General features: G+C 43.5%; 1 protein-coding gene across 1 annotated transcript in view; it reads right to left on the bottom strand.

Annotated features, from left to right (window-relative positions):
* The window catches only part of ALPK2 (alpha kinase 2), a 133,376-nt gene that overhangs the window by 35,972 nt on the left and 73,374 nt on the right, over positions 1 to 24,030 (bottom strand). The window contains exons 5-8 of the mRNA XM_023218343.2: positions 16,980 to 20,367; positions 10,930 to 11,077; positions 5,743 to 5,870; positions 5,607 to 5,642 (exon numbers count right to left, since the gene is read on the bottom strand). Coding sequence (XP_023074111.2) covers positions 5,607 to 5,642; positions 5,743 to 5,870; positions 10,930 to 11,077; positions 16,980 to 20,367 — 3,700 coding nt within the window. The remainder of the gene's footprint in view (positions 1 to 5,606; positions 5,643 to 5,742; positions 5,871 to 10,929; positions 11,078 to 16,979; positions 20,368 to 24,030) is intronic.

Raw genomic sequence — 24,030 nt, 5'->3', positions numbered from 1 at the left:
GGAGGGTCCCCACACAAGAACAATGACAAGGCTGACCTGCAGAACCAAGAGGGGGCAGCCACACTTACCCTTCAAAAGAGGCATAGCTAAAAGAAGAGATGAGTGGGTTGGTGAGGAGACAGGTCATTGAATGAGAATGTGGGAACATCAGTGAGAGATGGGTTGGAGCAAAACTGGAAAGATCAGGAAAATAATTCTAGACAGACCTGGAAAATATAAGTGGAACCAAGCAAAGTAACAAAAGGCAAGTTGAAAAGATGGGTAAGTGTAGAGGAGAGAATAAAGACCAATGATAAGATCTGATAGTATCGGATCCCCCTTTTTTTCATTATTGCCCCCCCACCCCCGGAATCTTTGCTGGAATTTGTTTTAATTGCCTGCCATGAAAGCTTAATACCACAAATATACTATCTGTTTATGTACCATATGTATATCTGTGCTTTATACAGAAAAAGAGTAACTTTTTTTTGCCTGCCAAGAACCAGTGTTGGTCCTCTTGGGAGCAATACTGCCTCCACTGAGAAAGCATGTGATAAGTTTAAGAAACAAGTAGCAATAAACAAAACAAAACAAAAAAAATAGTAAAAAGAATGGCCTTTGAAGAGAAATTGAAAAAAAGGTAGAATTATTTTGGATTTATTTGTAAAAAGAAAAGTAGAATTATTTTGAGTTTTCTAGCAGCTGTTTTTTTTTTCCAGAGTGGATTCTACACATGTTTGAGATGACAGTGAATTTAATAAGGAAGGTCCATTTTAAACTAGAGATGACCCAGTCAGACTTCTCATTCACCGAGAGAAGAAAATTAGGTGGCTTTCAATGAAATAAGATTGTTTGGATTTTTTAAATGATCTCCACTTCTCAGAACTGATGAAAACTGACATCTTTCTGAATGTTTACAAGAAGAAAGAAATCATAGATTGTGTGAAAAATCTTACTTCATGTTTCTATATACAATGCTTAAGGAAATATTTTTCTTCTCCTCTCAAAATATTTCAAATCGTATGATTTGAGACTGATGGTAGCTATTAAAACTATAGGGAGACTGAAACTATTCTGATAGGATATTGATTAAGGTCAGGGCCTAGTTACTGCCAGAAAGAAAGAAAGGGAGTGAGGTTCGGTGGATTTTCAAACAGAAAAACTAGGTAAAGAGCTAGAAGCTTCTGGAAGAAAGACGATATTCCTAAAGGTGCTGCTAGCATTTTCACAAAGGCCAGCAGTAGACTATGGGACATCTGAGTATGTCGCCCTCAAATCTGCCTCTTTGGTAAAAGGATTGTTGAGCTGAAGGCAATTAAGGAGCAGCAGAGGCAAGAAAGCTCTCTGCCTTCCCTCTATTTGCCTCAAATCAGGACATAAATTTATAAACACACAAAAAAATTCTACTCCCCCTTCTACCAGGCAGAACAAAGGTTAATGACTGAAGACAACTTTAGACCCTGAGGAGCCTGGAGATGAGCAGCAGACATTAACAAGCATTAATGAGAATCCAGATGCTGGGAGATTTTCCAGGGCTGTGGAAATGCCTTTCCACAAGCTACTGCCCTTACCTACCCAAAGTCCTCCTTCTCTCTGCCCTGTCACTTCTCTAAAAATGCACCATTCTTTGTTGTAGATGCTGTATAAGCTGGAATTCAAATCCCTTCTTAAATGAACACTTCTTGAGTGTCTCCCATGTATATATGAATTATACGTGCTCATCAACTTGTTTGTTTTTCTCTCACTAATCTTTTGTTACAAGGATCTGTTCCAACTAAGAACTTATGAAGATTGAAGAATAAATTATTTTTCTTCCCCTGTCACTCCTACTGAGTAACTCGCCCTAGGTTTCTGGAGAGAACTGGGTTGGAGCTGCAGGAAAACAGGCAAATGGGACATTTTCTCAGATAAAGTTTTAGGCAATACCTGGATCACAGATTTTACTCTAAGTCACAGAACCAGGAAAAAAAAATTAATTTATGGAGAAAAGCACAGTTTTATTTTAACAGTTAAATTTAAAAATTAGGTGAGAAAATAGAGAATGCTTTTCTGTATCCCACACCTTCTCAGTTCCATTCTAGTTATATGATTAATGTTAACAATTTGGCCTCTAATACCACTTACAGAGTATAGGAAATGTTATATGTACATACCTCAGAGCCCAATGAACATGAGTTATCTCTGTCATATCCTGTCTTCCTTCAAAACCCTCACATTTCTAAAATTTAATTATTAAAAGTAAAAAGTTTGTGCACCTTATGCTTTAAAATTCAGCAAATCTAATTAACTGAAGATAAAAGTTGGCCCAGGACATATGCTTAGAAAGTTGGAAGGAAAATTTGTTTGCATATTACTACATGTGGTAAAATTAATAACCCTGTCTATAATTTCCAACAGAAATGCTTATTTGACAAAGATAAAGCCATGAAAGAAAAAAAGAAATCTTAGACCTATTCTTTGTCTCTTGAAAATCCTGCAGGGCAAGAGCTGGAGTTCTAGGTGGAACTTTCCAAGCTGAAACTCATCTACTGGGCCTTCCTTTACAGAAGCAGAAGGTATAGACTCTGCAGCTCTGCAGAAATCTGAAAGGACAGCCTGTCCAAAACTGTCTTCCGCAGTGACAGCGGAAATGAGCGCGTCCGCTTGGTTAGAGTGTGCACCTCTTTTAAAGTGAGAGATGGAGGTGAGAATTCATCCTTTAGAACAATTTCTTCCCTGGTAAGAGTAATGAAGGTAACAGGAGAACTGAGCACCTGAGGGGAGGCTCAGGGAAAGCAGGCATGTAGCAGTGTGAGTCTCGGGTTGTGGAGAAGGTGCAACTTTCTTTGCAGCTTTGCAGAGCCATCTGTTGCCAGGACTCACACTCCATGCTGCCTAAAATCCCTGAGAGGGGGCAGTTCCATGAGAAAGAATCAGGAGAGAGTGGGTGTGGTGGTTCACACCTGTAATCCTGGAACTTTGGGAGGCCAAGTCAGGTGAATCACCTGAGGTCAGGAGTTTGAGACCAGCCTGGCCAACATGATGAAACCCCATCTCTACTAAAAATACTAAAAATTAGCTGGGTGTGGTGGCAGGTGCCTGTAATCCAACTACTCGGGAGACTGAGGCAGGAGAATTGCTTGAACTTGGGAGGCGGAGGTTGCAGTGAGCCGAGATCTTGCCATTGCACTTCAGCCTGGGTGACAGAGCAAGACTCCGTCTCAAAAAAAAAAAAAAAAAAAAAGAATCAGGAGAGACTCATTGGAATCCACCAGACAGACTCGCCAGATGAGTGTTGGGAGATCCCAATGCCTCACTGAGGTTCCTTGCTACACCCATACATTTCATTTCCAACTTTCTCATGAACTTAGCTTTATTAGTTTTTAAATTAGAGACCATCTTGTAAAAGATTATTTATTCCTCCTATAGAGAATTAAATTAATAAACTGTTTAGTGAGATAGTCCTCTAAATTTAAAAAAAAATGTGATTAAAAGTAATTTTCCAAATCAGCCGGGTGCAGTGATGAGCACCTGTAGTCCAGGCTCCTCAGGAGGCTGAGGTGGGAGGATCATTAGAGTCCAGGAGGCCGAGGCTGCAGTGAGCTATGATTGTGCCACCGCACTCCAGCCTGGACGCAAGAGTGAGACCCTGTCTCAAAGAAATAAAATAAAAGTAATTTTCGGCTTCTTTATCTGAAGGTACAAGGATAGGGAGGGGCCAGGAATTACTTCCCCAGTCGGGTGAGTCAGTGAAACTGACACCCCCAGTCACAATGGGGCCAGAAACCGGGAGAAGGTGATGTCATCAGGGTTCAGACCCAAGCTCTGTGGCTGGAGTCACTGGGCTACAGCGGTGGTACCATTTCCACCAAATGGCCAGTAGCTCATCCCCACTGGGGTCTCTCGCCTGACTAGTAATCCTTGAGAAATGAGCTTATGCAAACCTAAACCAATAAAGCCATAGCAAGTGTCTGCGATGTGAATGCCAATCAATGCTAAGAAGCTGATGAAACAGAGACTCCCTTCTGAGAGTCTTTTTATTTTCTAAAGTATTAGGAGGAAGGGGATTCTTTTGCATATTTTGCCTTCTGGGGAGATGAGAGCAGAAATGGAGGAAGGATTTTAAATTATAACACACATATGCTACACACTAAAGATGGGTATTTAGCATCTGAGTGGGTTTGTGAAGAGCTTGTATTTAAGTTTACTATTTTGGGTTAATATCACAATATTTGCTAGGCCATTTTTCTTTTTTCTTTTTTTTTTTCTGAGATGGAGTCTTGCTCTGTTGTCAGGCTGGAGGGCAGTGGCATGATCCTGGCTCACTGCAACCTCCGCATTCCGGTTCAAGCCATTCTCTTGCCTCAGCCTCCTGAGTGGCTGGGATTACAGGCATGTGCCACTACGCCGGGCTAATTTTGTATTTTTAGTAGAGATGGGGTTTCACCATGTTGGCCAGGATAGTCTTGATCTCTTGACCTCATGATCCCACCCGCCTCGGCCTCCCAAAGTGCTGGGATTATAGGCGTAAGCCACTGCGCCTGGCCTATTGCTAGACCATTTCTAAGTCGAGATCTCAGTTTCTTGCTTTTGATACACTGGATGTGACTGCATTTTGATTACTTTTATTACTTGTTTCTGCAGAGATTTCAGGTGTTCTGTTTGTTTTAAAACTCAGTACATGCAGTAAATCTTTAAGATGTTAGTTCAATTAACTGTCAGAATTTATCCATATTTCTCCTAAAACTGACAGTGGATCCTCCCCTGTGCTGAAAGTCATGGTCACTTGGGGTGAGTTTGGACCACCGTGGTGTGTGGAACAGCTCCTGAGAGCTGATGACGGGCAGCTCTTCCCAGTTCCATGATGTGTGATGTCACACTGGTGGTTTAAAAGTGGCCACACTGAGAATATTTACATCATGGAAATTGTAGGACTCAGAACTTCCCCAACCCTCGGCATGTTGTTAAATATTTACCCCAGCACACCACCAGCAAGGGTGGGCATGGGTGGGTGTAGGTGGGTGAGTAATTCTCCTTAACAGGGAAGACATGGCAAACACAGATTCCACCAAACTGTGGAAAATTCAGTGGGTGGCCCGGGGACAGCACGAGCATTCATGAACAGCAGTGTTAGGCTGTGGCTAACACCAGGTGCCAAAAGAAAGCAGAGAAACACATCTTTTCTTTTCATTAAGACACAAACGAATAAAATAATTCTCCAGACACCTGGCTGTCTTTGGGAATCTGCTCAGCTAGTCAAACTGAAGAGAAAATTGAAGAAACAAAACAAGCTGTGTAAGTCCCAGCAGCTGAAGACTCCCATGCAGTAGGGCTGAATGCAAGACCGATGCTTAAAGGGAAAAGTCAAATCCAAACTCCCCCTCTACGTGTTCCCCAAAACTCCCCTGCTATAGTGTACCATCCAATTCTGGGTATCTGTAGTCTAATGAACTTACAATAGGAAGTATGGCCCTACATTCACATTGAATTGGCTCATGAATTGTCATTCTTTTCTCAAGTCACGCCATAGCTCTCCTTCTCAGTTGGAAGAGTCCATAGGATTACTGCTTCTACCCTTTACTCCGGGAGCCATTTTATGCTTTATGGCAAGCCCATTTCCTCTGGCAGGCCAACTCCAACTGACTTACCTTTAGTATCCTGGCGACTTGACAGTTGTTTGAGAACTAGAAGAAGACAAAGCAGAGAATGGCTTCAGTACAAACATCCATTGTGAACGGGCAGCAGCCAGTGGTTTTCACTGAAAACTGAAAAGCTGTGGTTTACCTTCAGCTGTGAGGTTAAATTCAGCAGTCACTTTTCCATAGCTGTTCTTGATGCAGCAGTAATAGAGGCCCTGGTCCTTCAGACTGGCTTGAACGATGGCAAAGGAAACAGTGGAGTTGTCCCCTGCACTACAATGAGGAATATTCACATTGACACACTTCATCATTCTACGGTTGCATTTTTTTTCTAATATATTTAAGAAGAAAGAAGCGAAGGCTTCCCTGCTCACATGTTTTCAGCCAATGAGCTGCCCAAGGGGCAAAATCACGATCCGCTGTTTAAATAATTGATGTCTCCACAGAGGAGAGTCATTACATTTTGGCTAACACGCTCACTCCAATAAGCAGTATGAACACAAAGAAATGTTCAGTAGGTTTAACTGCCATGAGTAGAGCCAAGAATTGAAATTGTGAATTCTGGGAGCTGTTGTTAACATTTCTGCTCAGAATTCAGCTCAATGGTGTGACTAATCCGGGTGTCCTGTGCTTGACGGAAAGTCTGAAAACTCCAAACCCAAACTTACACAATAAGTAACAAGAGAAAAGGGGGTTCTTAGCTTTATGCTACCTAAGGATTCATGACTGAGGACCCCTTTATAATAGTGTCCTGTACTCCCCTAGTGAGGTACCAACCATCCAAGTAGTCACCCACCCAATATTATTGAGTTCCAGTCACTGTGCTATGAAAACTAAAACTGGCAGTGGTGGTCGTGTTGGTGGTGATGATAACAGTGATGATGATGCTGAGAGCCAGTGTGCACTGAGCATTTGGTATGTACCAGGCATTGTGCCAAATCACATAAAGATCAATTTCATGATGTCCTCAGAACAACCTAATGAGAGAACTACGTTTACTATTCTCAGTTTGCAGATGAGGAAACTGAGACATAGAAAAATTTAAGCAAATGATTTTGACCTCATTAAGCTGCCTCCCCAAGTAAATTATGGTTCCTGCCCTCAAGTCTGGGATAATCTGAAATATAGGTAGAGCCACATATTTATTCCAAAGTCTCAAACAAAAAACTTACTTTACAGCAAAAAAAAAAAAAAGGATATTCAAATGTTCTGGTTTTGTTCTTTAAAATGAACTTTGTTTAACCATTCACCAAGATTTTCTGTGTATTTATGTGTATACATGTGTGTGGTGTACATTTTAGCTTGGGTTTGTTTCATAGTTTAACAACAAAAATTCACCGAGCTTGAGTTTGTCTCAGTTGCATGTTCAAAAAAAGTGTTCATTATTGGTTGTTTTTTCGATAGACTTCAAGCCTCCAGTATATACATTCCTTCCCTGGAATATACCAGTGGCTTAAAACGAAGTTCACGAAATCATTTAACTTCCTTCATTCCTGGGGGCTCAGAACATATCCCATTGTATGGTTAAAACTGAACAAGTCCAGTTATAAGGGGGAGATTTCTGAAGAGAGCAGTAAAACACTGAGCAGGCCACAGAGGAGGCTTGTGGAAAGTCCTTCTCCAAGGCTCTAGGATCGGCACAGCCTTTCTGTCATTGAAAGGGGCAGGCAAGGGCTACCTGAAGGGCTGGGGGCTGAACTAGAACTGTCCCGTGAACATCTTCCTTCCAGCCTAGAAATTCTCCGATACTTGGCCCAGAACCATGAAGACCGTTTTTCCTGGCTTGACCCATGGTCCCCACCCAAGGCTTTCTTCTAGAAGGAATACATATAGGAGTCAGAAAGGTCTGGACCGCAACCCTGAGGCTGACCTCAGGCGTACTATATAGCCTCTCACCCTCAGTTTCCTCCTCTGTGAAAGCAGAACGAGCAAGATCACAGCTCAGATGTGTCATAAGGAGTAAGTGACACCAGCGTGTGAAGCTTTGGCGAAAAGCCCAGTCCTGAGAGTGGTCACGAGTCATTACTTCATGGTGAGCAGTAGTATTAGTGGGGAACAGTAGTATTAGTGTGCTTTCTCCATGAAACAAAACTACCTCGGAAGTCCCAAAGAGTTCTATCCAACATTTGTGGAGAATCTGCTCTGTGCTTAGTACTGGGGGATTCAATGATGAAAAAAAAAAAAAAAAAAAAGGCATAGTCCTTGCCCTTGAGGGTCTTCTAATCTGGGAGGAAATGGACAAACAGAAAATACCAATACAGCTATAGAAAGCAAAAATAAGTGACCTTGTGCCTTTTTTTACCAAGAGGGTAAGCTCAGTTTCATATCCTCTTATCCTGTAAGGAACGAATCTTTTTACCTTAGGAAATAGCCACAGACAGCAGAACATCAGTAGTGATTAGCTGTGCAGACAAATGCAAAAGAAGCCCATGCCCAGAGTGTGATCAGAGGAACACAAAGAATGAAATTGGCTGCAGGGAGAGGGTAGTTAGCATGGGGACTTCTCTGAGAGACCCCATCATCCATCACCAGCCCTAAGGAGCCAGGGCTTGGCAGCACTCCCATCCACCCCTCAGTCTGGCCTGAGAAGCCCTCGGGTTGTTTCTCTCAGGGCCATCCAAGGAGATCCTGCCATCCCAGCAGCCAGCTCCGCATTCACTGGTTCCCAGCAGGAACAACATGACCTGTGCTCCATGACCTTGCTCAGCTATCAGCAGAGCCACTCCACGTGGACAGCTGCACTTTCAAAAGCCCAGGGAACTCGGAAGGACCTCTCTCCCCAGAGTGGAGAATGGGTTCCTGGTTACCAAGAAGGTATTGATAGCCAAATAGCACCAGAGGGTGCCACCTTGAGGTCTCCATAGAGCCAAGACATGCCACTGCTACACAGAGACTCAAACCAAGCTACCACTTTCTTCTTTTTGGTTTCTTGGAAGTATATTAGTCTTGCCCTAACCACAAGAATGTCTTCTGACACCTACTTTCCACACTTTAGCCTGTTAAGGAAAGTACCCAAAAGTTGCGGACAGAGACAGGAGGAGGATCACAGTCATTGTTCAACAGGATCACTTGAGGATGATCTACTGAAAGGAGAATGCTTTGCTATTTCCCATTTACACAGAACCCACTCATAGAACCATTTACATAGAACCTGTAACCTAAAAGTTACAGGTTAACTTTTAGGTTTCTGTGCAATAGAAAAGATAACTCCCAAAGTTTATTACCTGTCAAACATTAACCAGTGTTATATCTATTTCAAAATGTATTTCCGCATTCCTTTACCTGACTATCTAAATCTTCATTCCTCAAATGCTCCTTTGAACAATCTTGCCACTGTACAGGTTCCCTCATGATTTAGTAAGTTCAAGAAGACCTTTGCTCCGGGTTGATATTTTATGTGAGAGATTTCAACTCTTTGAAAATGATACAAGGACAGTGACACATTGCATGGAGGCACAAGTGAAGGGAAACGCTGGACTGGAAGTAGGCATGAGAGAAATTAGCAAACATTTGAAAACCCACTTGAAATAATGTAAATGATCTCTCAATAAACAAATGAGTTATGACTCCTAAATATTCTCAAGTGTTCGCATGGAGAAAGCAGATGGGTTCAACTAAGCCAGACACTGTCACCAAGGAGAAATGAAGCAAACGTCACTAGGAATCAGAGGCCTTAGCCACGCGTCATCAGTAAGTAGAATGCTTACTAATGACATATGCTCCCCAGGGGAAAGTCAAATTTATGATAAATACGTATCAAATGGAAAAGGGACATGCAAATATTCAAGTGGTAATTCTGAGCTCAGAGCAAGGCTGATGAATGGAAAAACAGTGAAAATGCTGGTTAATTGTTCTTGGCTGACAGCTTCAGCAAATAATTTAAAATGAATAATTAGTATTAGTACCTATAATTAGTATTAGTACCTTTTTAAGTGAAGCTCTAGGGAAATTCCTTGACTTAAAAAGCAAACCATGTCTTTTCCATTATAATTCTTCTTAAGCCATACCGAAGACGGGCAGGGTAATGGTGACATTTTAGGCAAAGTGGTTATTCTATCAATCACAATCCAGTTAAATGCTCCGGAGTGATGTTAGTGGAAATGAAATCATAGCTCAAGTATTCCATCATTACATTTGAGAAATAGTTTCCAGACATACGTACCAAGTAGACATATATGGTTTAATTAAACAGAAAACTCAGATTTTCTCACTTTTTCAGTCTACTGGTGAAAAAAATAAGGGGATTGGAACCCCTCCCATATCTTAGGGAGCTAAACTGGGAACCCTTTGGCAGAGGGTTGACTTTCGAACCAGGTGATTTGTTTCTAGATTGTGTCAGATGAAGTTTGAATTTATCAGTTCACTTGAAGAAGCATTTATTGCCAAGAAAAGCTGCTTAAGGAAGCCATTAATCTGGTTCATTCCACAGGGGATATTCTTGGCAATGATTCTCACTCTCATCTCTCTCCTCATTCTTCTCTCCTTCATTATCTTAAGGACATGGCCGGATGCGCTGGCTCACTCCTGTAATCCCAGCACTTTGGGAGGCGGAGATAGGTGGTCACTGGAGGCCAGGAGTTTGAGACCAGCCTGGGCAACATGGCAAAACCCTGTCTCTACTAAAAATACCAAAGAAAATTAGCCAAGCATGGTGATGTGCTCCAGTAATCCTAGCTACTCAGGAGGCTGAGGTGGGAGGATCACCTAAGCCCAGGAGGTGGAGGCTGCAGTGAGCCATGACTGCACCACTACACTCCAGCCTGGGAGATGGGAGTAGGACCTTGTCTCAAAAATAAAAATAAAAATCACAGGGACCCAGAAATAAACAGGTGTTCCCATATTAATGATGGCTGCTGGTCACCCTCAATAGCTGTTACTTTTCTGTAACCTCATAGATTGCTGTTGTTTTTATTCATCTTCTAAGCTTTGTTTGACCTTTATCAGATTACTGGGAATTTATGAAACAGAAAACACACCCAAGTTAAATTCACAGACATAGAGACGAGAGCTCTTTAATCTTAGGACCACAGAACCTCAGCCTAGAATATCATTTGGCACGTTCCTTTCCCTGATTTAAAAAACGTAGTCAAAGGTTGTGTGACTTCCCAAAACCCCAAAACTCAATGGTGGCAAAATCCAGGCAAGAATCCTCCATCATTTTCCCCATACAGACACTTGTCTTCCAATATTTAATCTTTTTAAATATTGTGGGTGTGGAATCTCTGCTTCAATTTTCCTTTTCACGTCCTAGAATTTATTCTTTTCTTTTACAACCATGTTGTGAAATAAACAAGCAACAACTGTGAAAAGTAACCAGGGAGAAACATCGCACCTTCTCTGCACTTGGGCTATGGACTTTGAATCTTTTGTCCAGCAGATAGTAGAATCTTCATGAATTTCTGCAAATTGGCAGCTTAATTTTACATTTCCAGAGTGTTCAGGGAACATCTCAGCTTGGATCTTTTTCAGTAATACTGGAGCTAGAAACAAAAGATTTGAAGGTCAGTGTAGCAAAAGACTTTCCCATTTCATATCGTTTAATTCTCATAACAATCCTGAGAAACAGGAATACTAATTATTATCCCCAATTATGGAAGTGAGAATTGAGTCTCTGAGGGGAGAGGTAGCTTGCCTAAATAGTCGGAAAATTAACAAATCAACCTAATAGAAAATGCTCGCTTCCGTTACTTAAAATCCAGCCTGTAATGCTGAAAGTGAAATAGAACTTGAGAGATTTTTTCTAAAGGCGATGAGAGGTGGGAGGATTGTAGAAATCTATTCTATAGGATGTCAGCCAAATAAAGATGTTGTTAAATGATTATCAGATCATCCAGTCAAAATCAGAGCTGGGGATTAGGGAGTAGAATAAAATCTGGATTATCCAAAAAACTATGGCTAAGCCCCCAAAATGTAAAAGACACCTCAACAATAGGTTATTGGCTGAATAATATTCATCCATCTTTTCCCCTTTATCACACTTGTCTTTGCTGAAGATAACCCAGTGGATTGCAGTGATGTCTGATATCAACCTCATTAGCAAAAGATAACAGAAGCACAGAGGAAACAATTTCCACCGGTTGGGCTGAGACCTTTGAATATCACCTCAGCATCAGTGATGAACAGTGAGTATGCTAATGTGTAATTAGCCAGGGCAGCCACTGGGCGGCAGCCTAGACATTAGAACAAGACAAAGATGAGCCACCCCACCCCCACCGTCCCAATCGGTCATAACAATTGGGTAGGAAGTGAGAGTACTGCAGATATGGTGTGAGCCTATCACAAATTAAGTAGCGTAACTCCACAGCGCTGGTCACACAAAAGAGTACATCATTACAAAACATGTAATCCGTAGCCAAACCAAGATCACCAATACTGAGACTTCGTTTGCTCCACTGCCTCAAATTATACTACGGTGAAAATATCCGTGAATTCAAGGGGCTTCTCATCTCTCCTTGGCGCCAGCCGATGTTTGGATGACAGAATGCATATTTAAAAGCTAATTCTCTACCCAGGAAGTGATGATGGGCCCGCTGGGTAGCAAATCTTTCAACCAGTGAGTAACCAAGACTACTAACAGTATCCTGGGAGCCAAGTGGATAACTGAGAGAGAGAAAAGGTAGCAAGTGTGTATTGACTGCAAACCCGCATCAGTACATTTGGGCCTGCTGGCTCCTGCCCAAGCTGAGACCGTGTTCAGGTTCACAGTCTGAAACTCTTGGTCCGGGTCTCGACCAAGCCCACCTCCTCATCTGGGCCATTTCCTAGAGGGTCCTTCCGACACCATGCAGTGGCCGGCTTAATGGGTGATTTGGGGACATCTAAATATTCCTAAGCCTGCCGGAACCTGTTGTACTGAACACAAAGAAAATTGGGGGATGGCGAGAAGGGCATGAAATGGGCGGCAGAAATGAATGATGGATGGTCTGTGGGAGATTTGAAGCTTGTTTAGCCAAGGGGTTTGGGCTTTGGATAGAACCCCTGTCTATGTGAGACAGAGGTAGAAAATGCAGCCGAATGAGCTCAGAGGAGACCTGGAGTGCAGCTAGGTTTGTCTTCCTTGTGCAGGTGGGCCTAGTGTTGAGGGAAAATGGTAGTAAAGTCCCTGGAGAATATAGTTTCTGTACTAAGCATTGGACATCAAATATGATTACTCAGGCCTGGCATGGTGGTTCACACCTGTAATCCCAGCACTTCTGGAGGCCGAGGCAGGAGGGTCACTTGAGGCCAGGAGTTGGAGACCAGCCTGGGCCACATAGCAAGACCCCATCTCTAGAAAAAAAAAATAGCCAGGTGTGGTACACATGCCTGTGGACCTAGCTACTTAGGAGGCTGAGGTGGGACGATTGGTTGAGCACAGGAGTTCAAGGCTGCAGTGAGCTATGATCTTGCCACTGCAATCCAACCTAAGTGACAGAGCGAGACCCTGTCTCTAAAGTAATAATAATAATTTTTTTAAAAAGATTAGGGTTTATTTCTTTTATAATGATCCAAGTCACTGCTCCCCTCATCCTAACTCCTGCCCCACCAGTTAACTGGTGGGAAGGCATTAAATCTGTGCTCCTTTGGGGATAGCAGGGTGGGCACCAGACTGCTAGGTAGGGCACAAAGTGTCAGCCAAGGGGTCTGAAGTGTACCAGCGGGAAAACAGTGACGAGGACTCAGGGTCTTACAAAAGCCATCACCACAAGAAGGAAGGAGAACTTCCTAATCTGGTGTCTTCCTGGTGGCAACGTTTGTTTGTTTGTTTGTTTGTTTGTTTGTTTTGAGACGGAGTCTCGCTCTGTCGCCCAGGCCGGAGTGCAGTGGCCGGATCTCAGCTCACTGCAAGCTCCGCCTTCCGGGTTTATGCCATTCTCCTGCCTCAGCCTCCCTAGTAGCTGGGACTACAGGCGCCCGCCACCTCGCCCGGCTAGTTTTTTTTTTTTTTTTTTTTTTTTGTATTTTTTAGTAGAGACGGGGTTTCACCATGTTAGCCAGGATGGTCTCGATCTCCTGACCTCGTGATCCGCCCGTCTCGGCCTCCCAAAGTGCTGGGATTACAGGCGTAAGCCACCACACCCGGCCACAACGTTTGTTATTTTTAAACAATGATATTGCTGTGGCTTACACTGAGAAAACAAAATAAAAAACCTTTGAGTGCTTAATATTGGAGTAGATCGTTAAAGGAATTGGTCCACAGCTAGAAACCCATAACGAACAACTAGAAGGTGATAAGTTAAAAAAAAAAAAAAAGAGGACCCGCATGGTGGCTCATTTTGGGAGGCTGAGGCGGGCGGATCACAAGGTCAAGAGATCTAGACCATCCTGGCCAACATGGTGAAACCCCGTCTCTGCTAAATATACAAAAATTAGCTGGGCGTAGTGGTGCACGCCTATAGTCCCAGCTACTTGGGAGGCTGAGGCAGGAGAATCGCTTGAACCGGGAGGCAGAGGTTGCAGTGAGCCGAGATCACGCCACTGCGCTCCAGCCTGGCGACAGAGCAAGGCTCCGTTTCAAATAAAAAAATAAAAGCAGGAAAAAAGCAGGGTGTTGTCAAGGGCTGGCCCTCTGAATGCTGCCATTCCAAAAGGTAAATGCTGGAAGAGAATCATTTTTCCCGTCTCTTATCATCATCTGTGTTGATTCATATGGATTAGTGCCCATGGTGGATTCATATTAGATACATATTCAGTGCATTCATTATCAGAGTCACCATGGAAAATAACAAGGTCCTTAATAAACGGATGAATATGTTGGTCAAGCATTTATTTCCCGTCGGGCGACGGCCCTTCCAGTGCAGTAACCTAGTACTGGTTTGTAGTTAGGACGGGGAGCTGTGACCTTTATAAAAGGGGGGTGCCAGTGTTCCAGAAACGTGTTATTCTAACTTTCTCTGCAAAGAAAATCCCTGCACGAGAAGGGAGAGGATGGTGGCCAGTGGCAACTCCTCCAAAGCTGGGAAAGGACTGCAGGATCAGAACCTACCCCAGCGTGGGCGAAACCTGCCTGGGACTCCCATTTAGCTGCTGACTCAAGGGTAGCTCTGATGAACCTCCCCTGCCCGCTCCATCACCAGATGACTCCTACCTTCCTGCCAAGGCCCTGAGTTCTTCAGAGAGGAGGGCCTGTGGACGCCAGCACCACTCTTTCTCCTAATACTAGGTTGGTATCAACTCAGACACAATGCTCTTGTGTCTGAACTAAGCTCTTTATTTATTTCATGAGCATACTGGGCATAAGCATTGCCTCATTTTTTTATTTAAAAACTAATACAAAAAAAAAACAGTAACTAACAACCATGAGAGCTGTGTTAGGCCACAGGCCATTCAAATTGATTTGCATTTTTATACCGGAGAGGAGTCTTATTAGCACCCCCATTTTACAGATGGGGAAAGTGAGGCGCCCGGAGGCTAAGGCATTTGTCCAGGGCTACCCAGGTACCACCAGAGGCCAGACTTGAACCCAAGCAATATAACTCCTAATCTACACCCTAAACCATCAAGATACAACTTGCCCCAGCTGAGCCTAAACACCGCCTAGTATCTCTAACTCTGAATCTTTGCCTCTTAATGGCCTCTGTGTGTGGGTGGCATGAGTAACAATCCTTCAGTGGTCTGGCCTGGAAAAGTCTTTGGTTGTCTCTACCCCGTGGTCTCCGGCAGGGCCCTCTCAGGACAAGGCTGGCTGCTCTCGCATCTACTTGCTTTGCTCAGGCCAGTGCCTCCCAGAAGGCTGCATGCTCGGTCTTTGAAGCCTTTAGTGCAATGGCGAGGTTGTGCCGCAGCTGAAATCAAAGTCTTTGACAGCGATTGATTTCAACACTGCCTATCTGGATGGTCCTCTTACCCATGGGTAACTTGAATAGTCACGGGCAAGAATTCCAAAAAGGTTGTTTTGCTTGTCTACCTTTACCTGCAAAGGAACCCCCATCCCCAAACACGGGGGTTGAGGCTCATCCCTAGAGGCAATCTATTCAGCCTCTGGGCTGAAACCACTTTTGAGAGCTTTTAAAACATTGCCTCATTCTCTCTATTTAATTTTATTTATTTATTTATTTATTTGAGACAGGGTCTTGTTCTGTCGCCCAGGCTGGAGTGCAGCTGGAGTGTGGTGGTGTGATCACAGCTCACTGTAGCCTCGACTATCTGGGGTCAGGTGATTCTCCCTCCTCAGCCCCAGAGTAGCTGGGACTACAGACATGCGCCACCATACCCAGCTACTTTTTTGTATTTTTTGGTAGAAATGGGGTTTCGCCATGTTGCTCAGGCTGGTCTCAAACTCCTGGGCTTAAGCAATCCTCCTGCCTCAGCCTCCCAAATTGCTGGGATTACAGGTGTGAGCCACCATGCCCAGCCATTCTCTTTAAGTATGTTTTAAAATATAGATACTAATAACCTGATTGGATACTTTCAAACTCTTCAGAAGGCAGTTTTGTCTTTAAACCTTTCTGCAACAGGGGTGAGGACCCATTTGATGGGATGGGAATAACAAACACCAGCCTCAGAGTCTAAGGACTCAGGATAAGAAAGGAGAAAATTCTTCCCTTCTGATCAAACAGAGCCACTGCAGGTTGCTGTAATTTTCTCTTGATTTCTACCAGGGTGTGCGGAGAGGGAAAGAAGAGCTCTGAAATAAAACAGGCTAAAATTTGGTCCATAAATGGAATTTGGGACTGAAATGATTCCTTAGACAAAGTAGAATTAACTGCAATTTCAGGACTTTTTTTTTTTTTTTTTTTTTTAACAGTATCATAGGTAGAGATTGATCAAGAACTTTTGAGGCTCAAGTGGTCTGAAACCTTGAACACAGACCTCAGAGGACTTTAGATTTAGATAAATGGGAAGGGTGAGTTGAAAAGAAATGTTATACTCAAATTTGGAAGAAAAACCAAGGTTCAAGGAAGCTATTTTTAATGAAAAATCAGTGATTAAAGAGGAGAATCCCAATTTGTACCAAAATATTCATTTCCATGGTCTTCATGCATGGTCTATTTCATTACACTAATTAGCTACACTGATTAATGCTTCTGTTTATATTTTTAAATAGATTTGTAAAAGAGGATAATTAAACGGAAAAGCACCTTCATCACATTCCCCTCCAGCAGACATGCCTACGGGCAGCCTTTATCAGTGGTTCTCAATTGTGGTTCTCCCGATAGATCACCCGGGAACTTGTTAGGAGTGCAAATTTCACACACTGGGGGAGGGGAGCAATCTGGGTTTTAACAAGCCCTCCAGGTGATTCTGATGCCACATGCTGAAGCCACTTGGCCACAATCATAGCATCAATGCCCACCTCGGGGACACTGGCCTTCATTGCAAAGGACCCTAGAGGACACAGGAACTAGATACCTGGTCTACAAGCCCAAACTTTAACAATGATGGACAGTAACAGAGCCTCACCTCTTCCTTCTCCTTTGCAAGATGGCTTTTTTGGGTCTTGTTTCTCTTCTGTGTGTGATAATGATGTTTCGAGTTTGGGCATCTTTTTGAGAAAGGCTGAGTTCTTTCTGGCATTTTCCTTTTCTTCCATTTTCAGCCTCAGGGCTGCCACTTTGGACAAAATTTTCTTCTTTACTCCCTCAGCTAAATGTCCACTGCCTGGAGCTTCTGGCTTCCTTTTGACCTCCTCTGACCCCGTCACTGCTGTGAGGGCCCCTGGCGATTTGCCAGCTTGGGCTTCCAGTGACTTCTCCCTCTCCCTGGACTTTTTCACACAGTGTAGGGTGCCCTTTTGATGTGGATCCTGCAGTAACTTAGGGGCTTTCGCTAACTCATCTTCTCCTGAAATGAATGCCAAGGTCTTTGCTGAGGAGCTAGATGAGCTTGGGGGTTTGGTTTCCCCAGTTTGAAGCACCTCTATTTTAGGTTCCTCCATTTTGTGGCTTATCAAAAAGTTTGTGACATTTCCTTCAGGAGATGAAGTACAAGGCAACCTGGTAAGATGAGGAGAAGAGGGTAAAGGTTTCCCACGCTCATTCTCAATAGTTCCCCTTTTCTGTGAAACAGGAAACACATACTGACGGTTTCTGGGCTCAACTAAGTCATTTTCAGGGACGTCATGAATTTGGCCTGTGGAGTCGTGAGCATCAACCCCAAGAGAAGCATGAGTCATTATTGGAAGACAGCTAGAAAGAGGTGAAGTGGGGGAACTCAATTCTGCTTTGTCCTTTTTACTTTGCTCAGCTTCCCCTAAGCTCCCATCACTGCTTTCTTGTATTTGGCCTATGCTACATCCACTTGGAATTCTTTCACCCCCTTCACTGGGTTGCAGGACTTGGCAAATGGTAGTTTTTGCCTCATCAGGTTGACTTTGTTCAGCCTCCCGCTTCATACTGCCTTCTTGGCTTCTGCTGATTCTATTTTCAGTCAGAATGATTCCCTGGAGACGTGGAACTTGCAAAATGGCAGGCTGGATTTCCGCTCCATGGCCCACATTTCCGTCATTTGATTGACTCGCTTCTCTGGCGCCCTCTGGTGTGGATTCAGAGGGCTCTGGTTTTCCAGCCCTGGTGTACTCTATCACACCTGTCTCATCAATGGGATCTACAGAGGACTCTAGGATTTTAGAGCAGGTCAGAAACTTTTTAAAGAAGGCAGTGTGATCCATCTTGAGTTGCTTTGCCTCCTGGTCTTGACTCACATTGTTAACATTTTCCTTCCCTCCAGTTTCAGAAGCCACTGACAGTGAATCTGTGACACATAACTCCTTTCCATCTACAGGGTCCACGGATGACTCCAGGAGTCTGGGTTGGCTGAAACCCCAGGAAGAAAGACTTCTCCAGTGTGCACTGATGGCAGGCTTTTCGCCTCTATGGCTTTCTCTGCTATCAGCAAGGGCTGAGTCAGCATCCTCTGGACTGTGAGCTGATGCTGCTATTTCAGAGGGGGCCAATTCAGTCACAACAGTATCTGCCTTTAGACTCTCAGGTACAGCCCAGACCTTGTCAGGAATTATGGGACCACCGTCTGATGCCTTGCTCTCAGAATCTGTCAGTTGTCTTGGTGGCCGGATTTCAGAAGCGGAAGCCTCTAGAGTTATAATCTTCAGCTTGTTGCCTGCCTCCCAATTTCCAGGTCTATATTCTTTAGACTCTTCCAAAATGATATCAGAGAGAGACGGAACATTGCTCAGAGCCTGACTATCTTCTTCCCCAGCAGTTTCAGCCACCACGGAGACCCTCATCCCCCAAACTGAGCGCTGCCCTGCTCCTTCCCTAGAGCTTGCTGGTGAGTGGGCCGAGGGCACCAAGTTTATTTCCTCTTGTGCAGCACATGTCGTAGGCAAACTTTCTTGGAAATCAGGTGCAGAAAGAGAACCCTGGTGGGACAGACTCTGCTGCTGGAGCCCCTGCTTCGTTTCACTTCCTCTTTCTTGGAAATTCTCTTCATGGCTCCTAAAGTCTGCTCTTTCCACAGTCTGGCTCTTATCTCCAGACAGGTTATCAACCTGAAGAGGGGAATTACTGAAGAAATCCTCTCCCTCCGGGAGCTGCAGGACATGGTGTGGGACTCCTGGCACACTGGGTGCCGTGCAGAGTAGCTCTTTTGTAGATTTGGTGGTAGCACCACTTAAAATATGACCCAACTGCACTTGGGAAGGAAATTGGGAAACCTTTTCATGGGATGCACGAGGGAACCTCTCCTCAGTGCCACCTGCATGCTTGTCCTCAGGAATTGACACAGCAAGGTACTTGGCTGGGTGGACTTTGGTGGCAATGGTAACAGTTGATGTGTCCTCAGTCTCCCTGGTCACTTGAAACTCATTATTAGCAGTTAATGTTGATGTCTTCTCCCAAGGAAAACTCACGACTGAACTATAACTGGTTGGGGTGTCTGTGGTGTCTGCAGCACTAGGACTGGGGCTCTTGTCACCTCCTTCTTCAAATTGCACTAAAGGATTGTTCTCAGAAGAAAGGAGCTGTGTTTCCTCAAGCCCTCCTGAGTTGCTGGGGCTTGACTGCTCCTGGCCAGCATGTACTGTGGAGGCCAGTGGGCAGGTGGAATTCTCTACCTTGGCTAGATTTTCTTCTGTGGCACCTTCACTAGCTGTGTGTGAAATGTTCAAGGTGAAAGTACTGATAAAAAGAGGGGACATGACTGACTCGCCGTCCTTGCTGCTTTTGTATGTAGACAATGAAGTCTCAGATACTTGTGTCTGAAAAAGGACTTCTAGTGTCTTGCCATTAGGAGAACATAAATCAGATACTTTGCTTTGACGTTCTGCCAGTTGCAAGTCTACAGAGCGAATTTCTTGAGGCAAATATTTATCAGCTGGTGCCCCAACAAGAGAATCTATGGTATCAAAACATGTTCCTTGGTCACCAGCCTCAAAACACTCCATTGCACACACTGCTTCTCTATCCCTTGGCCCATCATACACATTTTCCAGGGTGAGGACAGTATCTGTGGGTTCAGGGGAAGCAACAGAGACAGCCATAGGCTCCCTGAAGTCAGCATGGGCATCCTTGGGGAGACGCCTTGAGAACACACCTGGGGACGTATTCTCATCATTGGCTTCTGAGGTGCTCAGCTCATGTTTTAGGTCTTCCCTGAAATTGTCAGGTGTGTTGCCATCTCTGTCTTGTTTTTCTTCCTGCTGTGGGTCACAGGTACAGAGTTTGACCTCCAAGTGTTGAGCTAATGATGCATTTTCCTTGTGGACCCCTCCTAAGTTTGAGAAGGAAATTGTTGTGGTCCCAGTGAATGGGGACTCCTCCCCAGCAGGCTCTGAGAAAGCTGGCATCTGGCTGCAAGAGATTCTCTCTCTGACTGTTTCCTGAATTTGTACCTAGGAAGATGAAAAGTGGTATTAATAGCATTGTTCATGGGAGAGCCCACAATAGGGCATAACTGCAATCCCAAGAGTGTTAATCCTCAGTGACTGTAATAATGGACAAGAATGATTGAAATCTAAACCTTAATCCCCCAACTCCCCCTAGCTATTAGAGATTTCCTAGAAAATTGCAAATTTAAGCAACTCTATGTTCCAGGGGGCCCTTTGTCAAATTCATCATTATAAGCAAAAAGCCTCCTGACAACCGTCATTTATTTAATGATTTTTTTTCTCTCTTAGGAAAGAGATGGAAATAAATTGAATGTTAACTGTTTTGATCAAGTAAGTCACAACAAGAGCTGTGTGCATCTTTCCAGAAAGATGAATCTCACATGATCATAATAAATGAAATAAATAGTACTTACAAAACAGCAATAAGCAATCTTTGTCCCCAAAATATGACAGCTTGCTGGTTAATAATTGCTATGGTTTGGATATTTGCCCCCTCCAAACCTCATGTTGAAATTTGATCCTCAGGGTTGAAGGTGGGGCCTAATGAGAGGTGTTTGGGTTATGGGGGTGGATCTCTCATGAATAGATTTATGCCATCCCTCAGGAGTGCGGGAAGATGAGTGAGTTCTCAGTCTATTGCGTCCTGGTTGTTAGAAAGAGTCTGGCACCATCCCCACCCCCACCCTGCTTCCTTTCTGTCCATGCAGTCTCTGAAAATGCCAGCTCCCCTCTGCCTCCTATCGTGAGTTGGAAGCAGACTGAGGCCCTCACCAGATGCAGATGCCTAATGTTGAACTTTCCAGCCACCAGAATCATAAGCCAAATAGGCCTCATTTCTTGATAAACTACCCAATCTCAGGTATTATGTTATAGCAACACGAAATGCACTAAGATAATAAGGTTACTCAGAAACAAGGCTGCCTTTGAACCCAGCTCTAATGAATAAATGGACTTATGATTGGCCACCAGCACTGCCAATCATTTCTTTCCTAGAGTTGCTTATAAACATCCCAGAATGTATCCCAGACTTTAAAATAGATGCCCAATGGCAGACAGACCACCTCTATAAGAAATAGAAGATTCAGGACTGCTTAGGTTTTTGAGAAAAGGGGAGAGGGGGAGGGAGGGAGGAAGAGAGGAAGGTAGAGAAAAAGAAACCTCACATTCTGAGGATTGAGCCTTTCATGGTACTATATAAATGTTCTATGATATTGGATATTGTTCAAGGAAGCAGTGAAACTTTTAACTCATGGATTATTTCAAAACAAAGAAAACTTATGTCCAGCCAAGGAGAAGAAAATTGCTTCTAATTTCTGAAGCAACTCAGTCTTTGCTCCCAGGACTCCTGCCTTCGACAGCCCCATTCAGATATGCAGGGAACAGATGACTGGCCTTTGTGGGATGGGGTTCAGGGGTGGGGATGAAGTCTGTCTCCCAGCATATGACAAAACAGAGCTGAAATGTTCATGTGCATTTCATAGCTCCAATGTCATGAGACTGATTCTCACAAATCATACGTGAGAATCAGTCTTACTACCTTGTGGTCAATCCCTGTAGTACTGCCCGTGGGAAAGAGGACAACAGCATAACCACACCTCTTTCCACACTTCCCCCAGGCTGCTTACAGCCTGTCAGTCATTCATCTCTCATTTTCTCTTTTAAAGCTACTTTGAGGTTAATTTAACTCATATTTGATGGGCATAAAAATGCTAACTAAACAAGAAAGAAATTTAGTATAAACTCCACGAGTGCTAGGACTACTGAACCTTTCAACAAATATTTGGTGAATGCCTCCAGGGTACTAGGGAGTGTTTTAGATAATGGGGATACAAGACAAGCAAATGCTCCTCTACAGGAAGCTCCCATTCTATGTTCTAGTGAAAGCCTGTTATAGTGATTAGCATGCAGTAGGTGCTTACAAAGTGTTGTTGAGAGAACGAATAAATGAATGAACCATGTGCCAGTTGAGACAGCTGTAGCCAACTTCACCCATTAAAGCCCTACACTTGAAAGGGTTTGAACTTTCATCTGCTCCTGACTTTGCAACAACCCTGTTTTAAAGGAGACTTTGAACCATAAGCACTACTGGTTATCCTGGTGTTCCTGGAAAGAAAAATATATGTACTCCCTTTCTATATCCCTTTTTCTTCTTTATTAAAAAGAAGAAATATAATTTCTGGGAAATAAGGGACAAGATTTTTTTTTAAAAAAGAATTTGATGTGCAAATGGTTCCCTCTCTATACCTCAGTATCTATAACACATGTATAGAGTCTTTTTCTCATTTGGTATTTTGGTTCAACCTTTTAAGAATATGCTATAGCACAAATAGACTGCGTCATTAAGCACAGAAAACATATGGAACTTTCTGGTCATTATTTGAAATGTGTAGAGAGACCGCCCAATCAAAAACACCACCACCCCTCTCTCCGGCCTTTCTATCCTGCCTGAATTTCCACTACGTATGTCAGTCCCTTATTTTAAGGTCCTGGTATTATCACAGTATCATCAGTGTTAACAGACATTTATGGAGTAGCTGTCATGTACAGAATTCTCTGTCAGGAACTGGACAATTTTTTCCAAAGGGCTTCAGGTAAAAAGTTACTATGACATCTACTGGGATGGTACCTTTATTCTTCCATGATTGATTACTATTACATCAGCAAAGTAATAAGCGGGTACCTAGAAGAGATTGACATCTGAAGAGAATTAAACACAGTACAAGTAAGTTTTGATTAGGATGAGTTTGGTCACTGGAATAGATCATTATAGTATCATGCCTTGATTTACAAAATAATCATATTCCATTCAGATTTATTTCCACCTTTCCTCTTGTATTAGTCAGTTCTCGCACTGCTATAAATACCTGAGACTGGGTAATTTATAAAGAAAAGAGGTTTATTTGGCTCACAGTTTCACAGGCTGTACAGGAAGCATGGTGGCAACTGCTTCTGGAGAGACCTCAGGAAACTTTTACTCATGGCAGACAGCAGAGCCGGAACAGGCATCTTACCCTACAGAAGCAGGACCAAGGGAGAGCGAGTGGGGTCGGGGGGAGGGGGGTGCTGCACACTTTTAAACAACCAGACCAAGAACTCACTCATTGTCACAAGAACAGTATCAGGAGATGGTGCTAAACCATTCATGAGGAACCACCCACATCATCCAATCACCTCCCACCAGGCCCCACTTCCAACATTGGGAATTACATCTCAGTGTGAGATTTGGTGGAGACACAGATCCAAACCATATCTCCCCTCTTGATTTTAAATTAAAATTCTACTTCAAAATACCCTAGTGAAGCTCCACGTGTAAAAAAATTGGTTGAATCCTTGACCATGTAAATTCATACATTTGACACACATTTAGTGACCATCTACTTTATACCAGGCACTGTTCTAGGCAGCTGGGAAACGTCAATGAACATAATAAAGATTGCTGGCCTATGGAAGTTATGTTGAAGCAACGAACTATACAACTGGCCTGCTGCTGATGTGCAATTCCATACATTTGATTTTAACCCATGGATTTTTTTTTTTTTTTTTTTTTTTAATGTGAAGCCTTTAACAGCCCAGTCCATATTTGTACTTGCTTACGGCATCGGTTTCAAGAGCAGGCTCCTCAGTTCTCATCCTGAGGCCAGCTCACAGAGAAAGGGAAACCACAGA

The sequence above is a fragment of the Piliocolobus tephrosceles genome, chromosome 18 (genome assembly GCF_002776525.5).
Source record: "Piliocolobus tephrosceles isolate RC106 chromosome 18, ASM277652v3, whole genome shotgun sequence".
Classification (NCBI taxonomy): Eukaryota; Metazoa; Chordata; class Mammalia; order Primates; family Cercopithecidae; genus Piliocolobus; species Piliocolobus tephrosceles.
This window is presented reverse-complemented; position numbering and strand designations above follow the sequence as displayed.